We start from the raw sequence: 14,166 nt of genomic DNA, 5'->3' as shown, positions 1-14,166 counted from the left end.
CATTTGTTTCAAGGTCTTTCTGCTGAATGGAGATTATGTGAATGTTGCTTGGGCGAGTCCTTTCCAGGAAATCGATTTTTATAGGATCAATTTGTCTAGATGATTCAAATGAGAAGTCTTCTTTCATGAGCAGAACTACTTCTCTTACCTTCAACGAGCTCTTCAGCTGACGAAAGACAATGGCATGCCTCTCTCTTGGGACTTTTCACTGTGTTCCTACTTTTAGTCCTTGCCTGTTTGCTTTTTGGTTTAAAACTCCGTGTTAGGCAGTGTCAGCTCTGTTTTTCAAAGGGCGGATGTCAGTTCACATGGTGAAAATTGGACTGCATGGGTGTTCCCATTCTGTCCTTGAGACTTACCCTTTAACCTTAAACTAAAAGCAGGGGAACTGAGACATAAAGAGGAATAGCCCAAAATGGCAAGACTTTTTTTTCCCTGAGACCATCGTCTTCTATTTCAGAGCTGAAATCTCCCTAGTTATCCCTGCCGATGTTCAACTGTTTGTTTTCTCCAGGATTTTCTCCTTTGGAAAAAAGAATGCCTGCCCCTATTTTGGCTCACTGGTGACTTAGAAAGGTAATGAGACAGCTTTTGCTCTTGGGCATGCAGCAACACGTACCTGTGGACATCAGGGGGTGATGCAGTCATCCTTTCTAGGGGATGCTTACTATCAGAGATTCGTAGGTTCCCCTACAAGGGCTGGATCTTATCCCATTGGAGAGGGTTTATTCCCTGCATCTGTGATTCTGGCATACAGAAGTGCACAGGGGTCTGAACTGAGTGACCCTTTAGTAGACAGTGCAGGACACAGATCTGGGTAAAATAACAACGCTTTATCTTTGCCAGCTTCCATTTAGCTCTTTGGGATTGAACTTCCCCAAAGCTCTTCTTTTCACAGGTTGTATCACACCCTGCAAATTGTGGAGGCTTTCCGTTCTGGATCAGCTTCTGATGTAATTGGCTGTTTAATTGATTTTATTCTTCCGGCTAGGGAAAGATTTTCTAGTCCCATGCTTTATGACTTTTCCCCACCCATCTAATCGCTGTGTTGTAAAGACTGGTAGCAACACCTTGCTTTATTCCAAGTGGGATGATTTTTTAACAAGCCTTTCCTGCAGTAGAAAGGGAGAAACTGGTCGACGTTTCACGTAGGACATCTGATTGAGGTCTGTGACTGAAGGCACTTAAAAAATGCTTCTTTAGCTGAAGTTTGGTGGTGTGAAAATAAAAGGATAAGCCCAGGTGGGGATCAGCAGCTGGTTCTAAACCCTCTGTGGAGGGGACTCCCAATGTGAGCAACCAGGGCCTTGCTTTTTAAGACACTTTAAAGATATTTGTACAGACAGTGTTGGCTGGTGTGGGATCCTATAACAGGATCTGACCTGTGACATCTTTTCAGTTCAGGATTTCTCGCTTCTCCCACCATCACGCAAGCTGAGAGGCTTATGTGTGGTAGGTCGCTGAGGCTTAACACCCTGGGTGTGGTGGGGAGGTGAGGCAGATTTTGTCAATATTTACAAATGGACAAATAGGAATGCTGCGCCTGCCCTGTTTCTCTAGGAAGATTTAGCTATTAGTGAAAATGGACACATTCTTTCAGACTTCATTCATCATTTTCAGTGGATGCAGGAGGGCTGGCGTGGGCTTTCATCCTCCCAGAGAATCTGGCACACTGCAGTGCTGCCTAAGCACTGCTTCTTTTTAGGACAGAGCAGTCCTTGGGGTTAGTAGGAATCTCTCTGCTTCTTGTCGAGGCTGAGCTGCTTTCCTTTGTCACGTGTGTCAGGGGAAGGTATCTGGTGCAGCCCAGCAAGCCACCTGGGAATGGCAAAATAAAAAGACTTCCTTCTCCCTGTGTTTTTTTACTGAGTGACTCGACGGCATCCAGCAGGGCCCTTCCCTCCTGTGCTGTGTGCGCTAAGGCTGGCAGTACTCAACTACCCTTTTCCCTGCTGCCTTTTGAATCACAGAATCTTCCCAGCAGTTCTTTGGTTTCCCAGCTTTCAGCAAGTCTTTTACAAGGCACTTAGCTTTGCCTTGATTTCCCCATGCCAAGGTGTTTTGTCTTTGTGGTGTATGCCCTGTTATGTATCAAAAATCTGTCCGAGAGAGAGCCTTCTGATGTTCTACTTCCCTTCAGCTGAGATCTGTTCACACGCTGCAGGCAAAGCACTGGGAACACTGAGGGGACTGAGACAATGTTTTCAAAGCCTGAAGACTGCAAAAGCCTATTTTGAGCCACAACAGATGCTACTGGACATATGGAACAGCTGAGGGGACTTGCACCAGGACTATAAATGGTCTGCAGATCTGTATGTCTCTGACTCAGTGGGTGGGTTTCCTATGGGAACTGCAAATGAGGAAGGGGAGAAGTGGATGTGCGTGCAAATCGCTGATGTTCACGACTCTCCTGTGGAGAATTTGCCACTAGGAAATAGCATCTTGAGTGGGATAGGTCTCATGGTGGATGAGAAGTAGCCTAAAAAACAGTCCGGATGTGGGAAGGTCATATTGACCTGTGGCTAAGCTGAGACTGGAGCTTTTCCAGCTCCATATAAATTTGAGAGTCCTGAGTCAACACGTAAACTCTTCATCGCTTTATTGGTACTTACATTTTAGAGATAGTAAAAGCAGTTTGGGGCTTTATGAAAGCAGTCTGGTCAACGGGTAAGGTAACTCTGTTCCTCTTTTCAGAGCACAGCTCAGCTTTAAGAGTGTGAGCATCCCTCAGCCTGCAGGGGTGTGGTGGTGGTTGGCTACACAGGAGCCGTCCTACTGCCAACACCGTGTCCCATCTAGGGAGTTTTCTTTGCCCAGTTCACTGTGGGCTTAGTGGCAAATATCAGAGCATTACCTTGTCCTTCCCTTCTTGTAGAAAAGAGAGAGGAGCCAGTTTCTTCTCCAGTGCCCCATGTCACTGTATGTTCATTAACTAAACGACCACACAGGCATGTGTTCCCAGCCTGCCAGAGCGGTGACATTGCCAACACGTGGTCACTCCTGCTCCCACTGATGCTCCAAAATTCAGCAGCTCCCTAAGAGCAGCTCTGCAACGTCAGTGGCACGCTGCACGCCGTGTACCCAGCTGGGCTCTTCAGGCTGCGATGTACGTGCCGAATGCTGCAGTGTCTGCAGCTTTCTGCAGCTTTACGCAGCAGGCCTGCTGGCTGCTGAACAAAGAGCTCGCCCTTTACCCCTCCCCATATTTCCTCCGCCTTTGTTCAGCCCCACCACCTATCTACCAGGTGGCTGCCCAGCTTTCCAAGCCCTGGTCTGTGCGTGCAATTAGCCCCGTCCCTTTAATCAGCCGGGTAATCGCTGGGGCTGTGTGGCAATACACAGTCACGCTGTCCTGTGGCAGCTCTTGCTTGCTGCTCTCTCGCTGTTTCTGTGCGAGTGTTTTATATATAGTTATCATCAAAGCAGGAAGAACAGGCATTTATTATTGAAATTTATTTCTCCCCTGTTCGATTGCGTAATTTTAATGGTCCTTAACAAGGGCATCTCAGAGCTATGTCTGGTGACGAGGTGCAAATCAGGCTCTTATTTAGCCCAGCTAAGCAGGATGGTAACTCACCTTGGACTGGCTTCTTCCTAAAGATGATTTTTACTTACTATGGGAAACTCCCTGACCTGGGGGGGTTCCAGTAAAGCTGGTGCTGTATGTTGCAAAAAAAACCAAGTCTCTGGGGAGTGGGAGTGGTGTACTTTGACCTCTTTTCTTACTTGCAGGATATTTCTTCAGATTTGCCAACTTGCCTTTAATCCCATTTTCCTGGGGTGAGCAAGCCTTGAAGAGCTGGCCACGGGTGGAGGCTGGAGTTGATGAAATAAGGTGTGCCCTGAATACGGGCTGCCCCTGAACTGTAAGCAGTATTGGCATGGAGGAGGTGAGGGAAGAAGGCATCAAAACCAAGAGGCTGGACCTAAAATGGAGAGAGAGGCTGAGGGGCTGTGAAACAGGGTTGAAGGAAAGGGAGGCAAGTTAAACCCTTGATAGAAGAAGAGAGAAAACAAAGGCAGGGCAGATTTATTGGAGGGGAAGATAAGGGGCTATAGGCTACACCTTCAACTGCTGCATTCATATCAGGGAGCCACAGTCCTCCCTCTGTGTCTCTGCTGGAGCTGTAGCCAGCAGTGGCAGGGTCCTGCATCCCTTACACACTAGGGTGCAGGACAGAGCTCTCGAATGTGCCATGGGTTGACTCAGAGCCAGAAGTAGAAAGGCAGCAGTCCCACAGTGTGCTGCTCTGTGTGATGCTTCAGCTCAGGCCAGTGTTAGTCTGAACATCCTTGATGTCCTCTGCTCAGTGGAGAGTGGTCTCAGGGCTGGGGACTAATTTAATAATGCAGGACTAATTTAACGCTTCATACAGGTAGGAGAAAAAATAGTTTTTCATCCTCTTCCCTATTAATGGTCACTACAGTGCTGCCAAGCTTCTGATATAAATTAAAGGAGATCCAGAGTTATTTGAATTTACACCCTGCAGCAGCTAAATTGTTCCTGTGCTTAAATTAGCTGGAGGTCAGCAATCTCAAAACCTTTTCCGTGTTGCCCTCTCTTCCCTTCCTCCCCTTTGCACTCCTCCATGCAAGGAGCAAAGTACACACACAGTTATACTGTCTTTGTCAGGAAGGTCCTGCATGGTTTGGGGGAAGGGTAACACTGCTTTCATGTGCCATGAGGATAAATGTGAGTGATTTTTAAGCAAAAGGAAAGAGGGAAGGAAGAAAAGACAAAGAAGGAATGTGAGTAAAATGTCATCTTTCTCTTCCCTAGTAAAGTCCCACCTCAAAAGACCCAGGATCTAGGTGCAAGAACGTGTCAATAAGGCACCACAGTCTCTCTGCAGTGCTGCATTGCCCTGGCAAAGAAGAGCCACAGAGCAGCTTTAGGTGAAGGAAGACTTTGGGCCACGTTCAGGCGAAACATCAGCCTTTCCTTTCCATCCCCAATTTGCTTGAGCTGCTGGCAAGCCCGGCGGTCTTTAGGTGGGAGTGGGAAAAGCGGAGCTGCTGGAGAGAGCTCTCGCTCAGGTTGTGTCCATGCCAAGGACTGCATTTGAACAGAGTCCCGTGGGTATGAGCTGCTGAGCTCCAGGCTCGGTCTGGCAGGAGGGGTGACCAAGGCAGGAATGGACTCCACAAGGAGGGACTGGCCTCAGCAGGCGACACGTGCCTGGGGCAGAGGTAAAACTGTACAGAACTGAGTAAAAACCGAAGCTCTTTGCTGCCCAAACAGCATTTTGGGTGGCGGGAGCACAGGGGAAGGAGACAGGGGGCTCTGCCTGGTGTGGTTCGTGCTGCTAGGACAGCGTGGGGGGACATCTGCTGAATCAGCGGCTCCTCCGAGCCAGAAGAAAAATTATTCCTGCCCCCTGCCAGCACTTCATGCAGATCCAAGACAGAGTTCCCAGAAGTGTCGCTACATATGTTAGCAAGCAGGCAGCTGTCTGCACATTTTGCAGCAAGAATAGTGTGGCGACTGATGCAGCGCCGAGCTGCGAGCCTGGGGTAATATATCTCCTGGAGGGAAAGCCGTGGAGTACAGTGCTGACGGGCTTAATCTGCTGCCTGCCAGAGGGCAGGTTCTTCTCTCCGACTCCAGGGAAGCTTCCCTGCAAGACCCAGGGCTGGAGGCAGGCAAACTGCTGGCTGCAAGGCGGGGGCCACGTATGGCAGCCCCCTTCCTTCCAACATCCTCTCATGCAGGGAGGGCAGGCTGGGAAAACTACAGTTCCCAGCACCCTTTTGTGCACATCCTTGTGAACTACAGGTCCCAGAACCTTTTTCACGAGCTGGAGAGGGTGGACATGGAAATACATGCCGAGGAATTTTGCATAATGCTCCGTGCCTCTCGGTGAAACCAGGAAGAGGGGGAAACCAGGGAGTGTCGGGGCTGTGCTTTTGCTCACCTCTAGTAGCTGCAGCCAAATCCTCCTGCACGGAGGATCCTTCCTCCCTTCTGGACCCTCTTTGGTGGTCCCAGGGAGGATCCTGGCCCCTAGGGAACCACGGCTGCAGTGGAAGGAGAGGCAGCCAAACTACAGATCCCAGCATCCCCCGGCAGGCAGTACCTGCAGCAGTCCCTGCGTGCCTGGAGGGGGTTGAGGATGAGGATGGAAGGCGGGGAAGAAATGCAGGGCGCCGTGGGGCTGCGCTGCAGCTGGGACATCCCAGCCCCAGCTGGCGCCCAGGCCAAGTGGGTGAGGCTCAATGTGGGGGGCACCGTCTTCCTCACCACCAGGCAGACCCTGTGCCGGGAGCAGAAATCTTTCCTCTGTCGCTTGTGCCAGGGCGAGGAGCTGCAGTCGGACCGGGTAAGGCAGCTGGGTCGCCTCCTGCACCGTGCCCCTGCACCGAGCACGGGGAGGGCAGGAGGGCTGGCTGGCTGGATGCAGGGATGGAGCCAGACCCCGACAGCAGCAGGAGTAACCCTTTCCAAATGCCTTACCCGTAGCACAGCACCCCATTTCCCTGCCTGGCGAAAAGCGAGGCCATCTCTGCTCCAGCCCTGCTCCCCTGCTGCTCTATCACGCCAATCCTCTGGGTTTACCTCCCAGCTGCACCCGCCTGACTCAGCCTTGTGCCCTGTAAGGGGCCTTTCTGCTCCCTCACGCCAGGCCTCACACACAGCTACGGGAGGAGCCTGAGGTCTGTTTTTTTGGCATTCTCAGCTGGATTGGTCCATGTTGAAATAAATATGCTGGGCAGCATAATGCAGGAGTTAAGGTCCAAGCAGGGCTGACGTGACTATGGTCTCTCCATTGTATATCTCAGGAGAGTGAATTGCAGGTGTTCATTCCACGGGGATAAAACCTTTAGAAAGTCAGAGATCCACCAAAACTTAAAAATCTGTGGCTCATTACCCCAAACCCTGTGGTGCTGTGGTGAACTTGCTCTCCACCTCACCTGTGGGTGCAGGACAGGATGTCCCCCTGCCTGGCTGTGGCTTTGCACGGTGCCTGGCTGTTGTCCTGCGCAAATGCTTCTGTGTGCATGTGCTTTGGGATCCTTATGCTCTGGATCATCTCACAAGGGGGTGGTATCTGCTTCAGCTGGAGAACTTTGCTATGTGCACTCTCTAACTGATCATACCAGAGAGGAGCTACACCGAGGGCCCATGGTTTCCAAGGAGTTTTAGAAAAGTTAACATTTTTACTTGGCTGTGTATTTAATTCTAGTCTGGAGCATTAGAGGGTTGGTGACACATTTACCATCCATTTTTTCACCGCATGGTCTGTCTCTGTTGCTAGGATGAGACTGGTGCATACCTAATAGACCGGGACCCCACTTACTTTGGACCCATCCTGAATTTCCTCCGTCATGGGAAGCTGGTCCTGGATAAAGATATGGCAGAAGAGGGTGAGTCTTGAAACTTCCCACTTAATGTGGCGGAGGCAGCCAGAGCACTGGACTTGGCCTTCTTCTCTCTCGTTGTCCTTCTGAAGGTTGGTGTGGGGCACTTAAGCGGGTCTTCACTGCAGCTCTTGGAAAACATACCAGTAATTCCTTGACTAAAGGGGTATGGAGCATCCTGCACGTGTTGCAGCTTTGTGACTGTTAGTTGAGGAGAGGTGTCACTGAGACAGAAGTAGGCAAGGTTTACCAGCATCAATAAACTGTTTTATTGCCTATTCCTTGTAGACTTTCCTGATCAGGCTTTGTGACTGAGCTTTCTGTTAATGCCTGTTTCTAATTTGGATCGAAAACCCAGAAGACCAAACAGACCAGGCTTGTCTCTTCTACTGACTAATAAAAACCATCATTCATCAGCGATATGTGATGCATGCTGCTAGTGCTCTGTTGGGTTGTGGACTGCAGCAGCTCCAGCGGAGCAAGCCAGACAAACCAATCCCTCATGTAATGTTGACAGGGAGTCCAATAGGATAACTCAGTAACATCGTCATGGTGTTACGAGCCAATGATCCCCAATGCCTCGTTATTTTTTTTGGATGTTTGGGTCTAACAAGCAGCCAATTTCAAAGGCAGGCTGTGCTGTCCATCCCTTGCCAACCACAGTTTCTGCAGGTTCATTAGCCTTCTTGTCCCTCTCTCTTACATATTTTTACCAAGGAATGTTTTCTTCAGAATCATTTCATGAGTTATAATTCAAAAAGAAAATATTTATAAGCAATGGTACAGAATTGTAATCAACGTGATTCAGAGATGTTTCCTGCTTGTAATCCTCAGGTCAGACAGAGTTCAGCCACAGCTTTTAGCACCAGATCTGAAGTGTTAACAGGAGTCTTGTTCACAGCTTAATGTTGCCTTTTGTTCCTGCTCAGACAGGCTGGTATAAAACTAACCCATTAGAGGGTTCATGGTTGAATGAGGTAACTCTGAAGGGGTCTGAGTGCTCAGAGAAGGATCAATCCCTCCACCTGCATTGTTTGCATATTGGTTTGGAGTCATGTAAATGTTGGTTCCTAGCCTCCTTCTCCTCAATGACCCACTGGGACCCCACCTCCCTTTCTCTGACGGCTTGTTAGCAAACAGGAGAGTCTCGGGAGAGCTGATGGCTGCAGGCACTGTGCAGAAAACAAAACAAAACAATTCTCTGTTTACCTGCTTTAAGATGAAGCACAGGTGAGAGAGCCAAAGATTGTCTGAAGTCTTATGGAGCTGCAAGGTGGGTGCAACTCTAACTGGTCGGGGGGATGGAAAGATGGGATTTTCTAGGATCTTTTGCTGATAAGGTCTCTGTGTTTCTCTGCCTTCCAAAGAGGGCCTAAACAAGGTGATAACTAGTGGTCATTGAAAGAAGTTGGAGTCTACAGTTATTCTTGGCCAGTAATCTCAGACTCCCAGGGAAAGCCTTTCCTTTCCTGGAAATGTATTACCAGGCCTTGGCACCAACCCTCATTGGCAATGCCTGTTTCTGTCGTAGCAGACAGTGCAAAGAAATTGGGGTGAGCAGCAGGAGCACGATGCAGAGAGCCAGTGCTCAATTCTCTGCAGTAAAGGTTTCAATCAACAGGAACTTGTTGAACTCCTGAGTGAGGCTGGAGTGTCAATTCTTTCAAGGGACATGACCTTGGGAAGCGTCCCAAGAGTTGATCTTTAGCCAGCCAAAAAGACTGGCTGTTAGATTTCTCAATTGTTTCTCTATCGCTCTTTCTTAGGGGTGCTCGAAGAAGCAGAGTTCTATAACATTGGCCCTTTAATCCGAATAATTAAGGATCGACTGGAGGAGAAGGACTACACAGTGACTCAGGTACAGCAGGAATTGGCAAGTAGTGGGTGAATGGATAGTAGGTGAAGGGGGAGATGCTGAAAGGGAAAAGCAAGTTAAACGGGAGAGCAGGCTTGGGAGAGGCAGCAAGGAAAGAAGCAACTAATTAAGAGTTTATGTGCTAATCTCTGCATAGCAAAACCTTGCTTGGGGACTGGCTAACACCAATTTAGTCGCAATAAACAAGTTACAGGCTTGTTTTACAGCTCCAGAGGTAAAGCTGGGTGTGGTCCCTGAAACTAAATTAGCTCCTCTAGCTCCTGGAAGAAGCCAGCTAGTTGCAGGGAGTCCTGAGAGTGTAATCGCAGTGAAGAGTGTGAGGATACTTACAAAATCTGAGGGAGCAGGTGGAGGGATGTCTGTGGAAGAGTTAAAACACAGAAAACGAGGCAGAAGGAATCAATCCTGTGGTGCAATCATACCCGGTCTTGGCCAATAGCCTTTTTAAAACTGTCTTCTGGGAGTGTTGACTGACATCTCACTATTCATCGTGTCCGCCTCAGGTTGTGAGCCTCCAGCAACGCAATCGCTTTGTGCTCGCAAAGCCCCATCGGCATTTGTGGCACGTGTAATGACAAATGCAACCTCCCTGTCAGAATGAGCCCAGTATCTTCTGAGGACACTGCAGGAAACTCTCAGCTCAGTCCCTCTTCTCCAAAAGTGATACCATTATTCTTGCTTCCCAAAACAGTGTAGTACAGCATAGCACATCGCGGTGGTTTCCAGCTCCCTCTTTAACCTGGGATGTGAGGAGGAGGACAGCTCTGTAAAAGAGGGTTGCTACCACTTCCTTCTGCAGGTGGGCAGCAGCCTTTAGCATTTGTCCTCTCTCAACATGCTTGTCTGTGATTTTGCTGTCAGGTGCCTCCTAAACATGTCTACCGTGTGCTGCAGTGCCAGGAAGAGGAGCTCACTCAGATGGTTTCCACTATGTCGGATGGATGGCGCTTTGAACAGGTATGGAGAGGGCAGAGGAGAGGGGCAAGCAGTTATCTTCTGAAGTAAGGACCACAGATACCATGCAGTCTGCAGACTTCTCTGTCTGAAAATATTGGGTCAGTTGCTGATGGTGCTGTCACAATTGCTGTCTCACCTCTTCTGTAGAAGCTTAGGGGATGCTGTGTGAGGTTAAGCTGTTTTGCGTCCTGTCTGACTCCCCTCCTTATTCTCTGTGCTGCCTCAGTTATGAGGCCTTTCTACTGGGGGCATGGAGTCCGTGCTGCGTGGTGGGCTTTCTCCCTTGCTCCCCAGCTGAAGTGGAAGCTTGCAGCAACATGTGCTTGTTATCATTGCTCTTGTCTTCTCTAGCTTGTGAACATTGGCTCATCCTACAGCTATGGCAATGAGGATCAGTCCGAGTTCCTGTGTGTGGTCTCCAAGGAGCTGTACAACTCCCCCAACGGCCTGAGCTCCGAGCCTAGCCACAAAGCCAAGGTGAGACCATTCGCTGGGGCCTTGCTCCTGTTCCCTATGAGACCATTTGCCCTGGTTCACTCCCTCTTCCTTCCTCTCTCCACCATGAGCGTGGGGCACCTCAGTGGTGAAGTGCAGGGGCTTCTCCCGGTGTTCAGCACCACGGGATTACACGTGTGGCCCAAAAGAAGGAATGTGTGTGCTGTGAGTGGTGGCGTCTGGATGCGTGTGGCAAATGGCTTTACCAAATGACCCTGGCATTTCTCATGCTACTTTGACATCCCCCTCATGCCTCCTCATGCCCATGCTCTGCGTGTCGCTGCCATTAGGCTGTGATTTCCTGAAAGGTTTCACAGCATTCTCTTTTATTTATTTATTTATTTATTTATTTATTTATTATTTTTTTTTGCTGAGTCCCAGCCTAAGGGCCTGAGGAGTTCGCCTGCTCTGCTTTTGAGGGAAGGACAGGAACGTGTGGCAGTGCATGGCATCCTGCAGACACCTAGGATGTGGGAAGGAGTGCTAGTGGCTGGTGGCAGCTGCTGGGCAGTGGGACTGTAGCATTTATAAGGGTGTTAGATAGCCCTGACATAATGCTCCAGAAGAAGACAAGTCTTTTTTTTTTCTTCCTGACCCAGAGCTATCCTGTCTGTGGGGAATGGTCCCTTTTTATCCCAGAACTGTGACCATAGCTCTATGCCCTTGTGTGTCAGAACTGCCACGGCTCATCTTGCAAGTGTCTCCACTCTTTCTTCCCTTTGTCCTGCATGCTGGGCCGCAGAGCACAGAGGAGGACCTGGAGGAGGAAGAGCAGGAGGTGGAGGAGGAGGCAGAGGCAGAAGGAGAAGCAGAGGAGAAAGGTGCAGCAAATCCTTGAGGACAATGATAGAAATAACCCCCCCAAGCGTAGACTCGTCCACCTGTCTGGTGAGAACTCGCAGCTAGCAGCAGGGAAGGACTAGGGCAGGTGTGGGGTGGAGGGGAAGTCCTCCCGGGGAGCAGGAGTCTCTCTGGAGATAAAGCCCACAGGGGAGAGCCGTTCCCTTGGCTGCTGCTTTGTGTTTGTAACTGTTTGGTTTATTCATGGTTATATTTTTATTTGCAGACCGTCCATGTATTCGGGAGTCCACTAAACTCTTTCTTCCTCCGGATCCTCCCTCCTGCTCCCTTCCGTGCCCATCTCTGCACTGTCACCTGCCTGGGACACCATACCCCACTCCCCAGCCTCCAGCATCCCTCCCTCTGCTCTCTTCACCCCTCACAGCCTCTCCCCAGCAGCCCAGGTTCCCTGCCTCCCCTCCCAAACCTGAGGGCCTGTGTGCTCCCCGCTCAGGGCCTGTCTTTCTCCACTCCTCACTTTTCCTCCTCTGCAGGTACGTTAAACCTATCTGCATTCTCACACCCTGCCCGTCTGAGCTCTGCATGAGTGACTCACACCCTCCCCTCGTGTGGGTACAGCCCCAGGTTGTAGAGCTTGGGAAGGAGGAGAAGCAGGGGGAGGTTGAATCATTCCTAAGGTGGCTTTTCCGATTCTCACGTGTCGTCACCGGCCGAGCAGACCGTACAGCTCTGGACTGGAGGCTCTGGCAGCAGGAGGGAGGGAGGATGCAGCTGGGAGAAGCCAAGAGGGCTGGGAACGAATGCAAAGCAGGCAGGGGTGCCACAGGGGGATGCCTGCCATGTGGCTGCCTGCCACGCATGCCAGATCGCTTCTCCTGCCTGCTGTCCCACAGCTCCTTTGCCAGAGAGAGAGCGGTTTGCAGGAGGCAGGCTGCGATATTCCCCTCCTGGCACTTCCCTGGGCTTTTCCCCCACTCCCTCTGCCAGGGTGACAGCGCAGTGACAGAGGGTGGTGAAAGCAGAGTGGGTGCTGTGGGTCCCCCCTCCAGATGTTCCTGCAGCTGTGTGAGAGGCACCTCTGTGCTCTGCCTCCTGCTGAGGCAGGCTTCCCCAGCAGTGTGTGAGCCTGGGCACAGAGAGCTTTTCAAAGGAGTCCTCTCTCTAGCTGATAAACTTGGCTCTCTTGTTGAACTGCTGGTGCTCGGTGCCGAGGTTTCCATCCTGATGGAGGGCGCTTGTTAGCTGGGTGCCATTTCTCACTCCCTCTGCTCAAGAGCCTCCTTGTCCATGGCTGTGGGATCTGAGTGTTACTCTCTTAAAAGTCAGTCTATGTTAATCACACAGAATTTCCTTCCTTCTTCTTTTTTCCCTCACCTTCACTCCTCTTATTTCTTTTTTTCCCCTCTGTTTTCATTTCCTCTGTCATGTGCCCTTTCCATTTTCCTCATTCTTGCTCTCCCCTCCGTGTTCAATTGCTTTTTTTCTGCCTTTGATCTGTTTTTTCTCTTTCTCATTCCCTAGCTGTTACAAGCCAGAGGCCTGAGGATGTGATCCCGACACTCCACTCCAGCCTTTTAATTTCTGGTTTATATTTTTATTTTTGTACGGTACTGTACGACAGCCCCTTGCACCCTCAGCCCCCCTGCACTCTCCACATGCAGCCATCGATTTTTTACAAACTCACCTCTGCCTTGTAGTAGGGCAGATGCTCCAAGGAGAGCCTGGGCTGCTGCAGGGGCTGGAGCCCCCTCGCACGCCTGGCAGACTGTCTTTCCTTAATGCCACAGTGGCCCCTGCTGGGGACAGCAGTGATCAGCCACTGCAGAACTTTGCTCCCCTTCCCAAACAACGCCTGGCTGGGGCTGGGGCCCAGATGTGGTGGCATCTGCAGCAGGACCGCTCCTTGCCCATTCCCTGCTGCGGGCAGCTGGTCTGGGCTTGTGCCCAGAGGGTGAATACGGAGCCACTGCCTTCTTCTGGGCCACCTGCACTGCTCGTGGGGTTGTCCCTGTGCTGGGTGTCACCTCGCTGGTGCCTTGCTCCCTGTCCCCCAAAGCAGCCCTGTGCCAGAGGGGTGAGAGGAGACAGGCATAGTGTCCGGGTACCCGTGGGGAACATGCTGGCACCTGATGTAGGGTCTTCTAGGATGAGGACATCCCTGCCTCAAGGAGCAGGGTGCTCGTTTCACCGCTGTCTCTGAGGACGCTGGGTTGTAGCTCCTAAATAAAACTCACACTTTCTTCCTCCTTGCCGCCTCTCATTTCAAGTGGTAGAAATTTGATGCTGGTAGAAAAGGGGGGGTAGGGAATGGAGAAGAGGAGCTCGGATTCATCAACCGGAGCCACCAGAAGCTTCTTGTGCTGGGCCTGCCTTCTGGGCGTTGGAGATATCTCCTGCTGCATCTGTGCTGCATCCCCACTGTGTGCAGATGGGGCTGTAGAGTAGGTTTACTTATTGGTATCTGCACCCCTAAATCTCAACAATAAGTGAGGATGACTTATCTAGCTGGCAGGTTGACCCTCCTGTACCTGGGACACAGCTGAGAAGGAGAGCAGGGCTGTGGGAACTTTTACCAGTTGCCAGTGCCAGGATTGATGTTTGGTCAAAAAGATCCAAACCCCAGAAGAATTTGTAACAGAATAAGGCAAACTAGAGCAAAAAAAAAAAAAAAATCAAAA

At 50.6% G+C, this 14,166-nt stretch overlaps 1 protein-coding gene across 3 annotated transcripts; it reads left to right on the top strand.

Moving 5' to 3' along the window:
- Positions 1-5,865: 5,865 nt before the first annotated feature.
- Positions 5,866-13,732, top strand: KCTD17 (potassium channel tetramerization domain containing 17). 3 transcript variants are annotated; one of them, XR_004254546.1, is made up of 7 exons: positions 5,866-6,320; positions 7,257-7,365; positions 9,126-9,217; positions 10,097-10,192; positions 10,544-10,669; positions 11,430-11,575; positions 13,010-13,073. XR_004254546.1 is itself a non-coding variant. In XM_032207963.1 (7 exons), exons 1-7 carry the CDS (start codon positions 6,114-6,116, stop codon positions 13,183-13,185), a joined length of 885 nt encoding a protein of 294 aa, XP_032063854.1. In that variant the 5' UTR covers positions 5,867-6,113; the 3' UTR covers positions 13,186-13,732. The 3 variants fall into 3 exon arrangements, 1 of the variants encoding a protein (XP_032063854.1); XR_004254547.1 differs by lacking the exon at positions 13,010-13,073 and adding an exon at positions 11,754-11,915; XM_032207963.1 differs by having other exon boundaries at positions 5,867-6,320; positions 11,430-11,508; positions 13,010-13,732.
- Positions 13,733-14,166: the final 434 nt, after the last annotated feature.

Source organism: Aythya fuligula, chromosome 1, assembly GCF_009819795.1.
Source record: "Aythya fuligula isolate bAytFul2 chromosome 1, bAytFul2.pri, whole genome shotgun sequence".
Lineage (NCBI taxonomy): Eukaryota > Metazoa > Chordata > Aves > Anseriformes > Anatidae > Aythya > Aythya fuligula.
Note: the sequence above shows the minus strand (reverse complement) of the source record. Positions and strands in the feature narration are given on the sequence as shown.

What these genes read in the sequence shown, in the direction of transcription:
- KCTD17 (XM_032207963.1), top strand. Translation starts at nt 6,114, where the DNA reads ATGAGGATGGAAGGCGGGGAAGAAATGCAGGGCGCCGTGGGGCTGCGC. An exon ending in TAAAGATATGGCAGAAGAGG is followed by an intron (nt 7,366 to 9,125) that starts GTGAGTCTTGAA and finishes GCTCTTTCTTAG; the next exon opens with GGGTGCTCGAAGAAGCAGAG. An exon ending in AGGAGAAGCAGAGGAGAAAG is followed by an intron (nt 11,509 to 13,009) that starts GTGCAGCAAATC and finishes CTCATTCCCTAG; the next exon opens with CTGTTACAAGCCAGAGGCCT.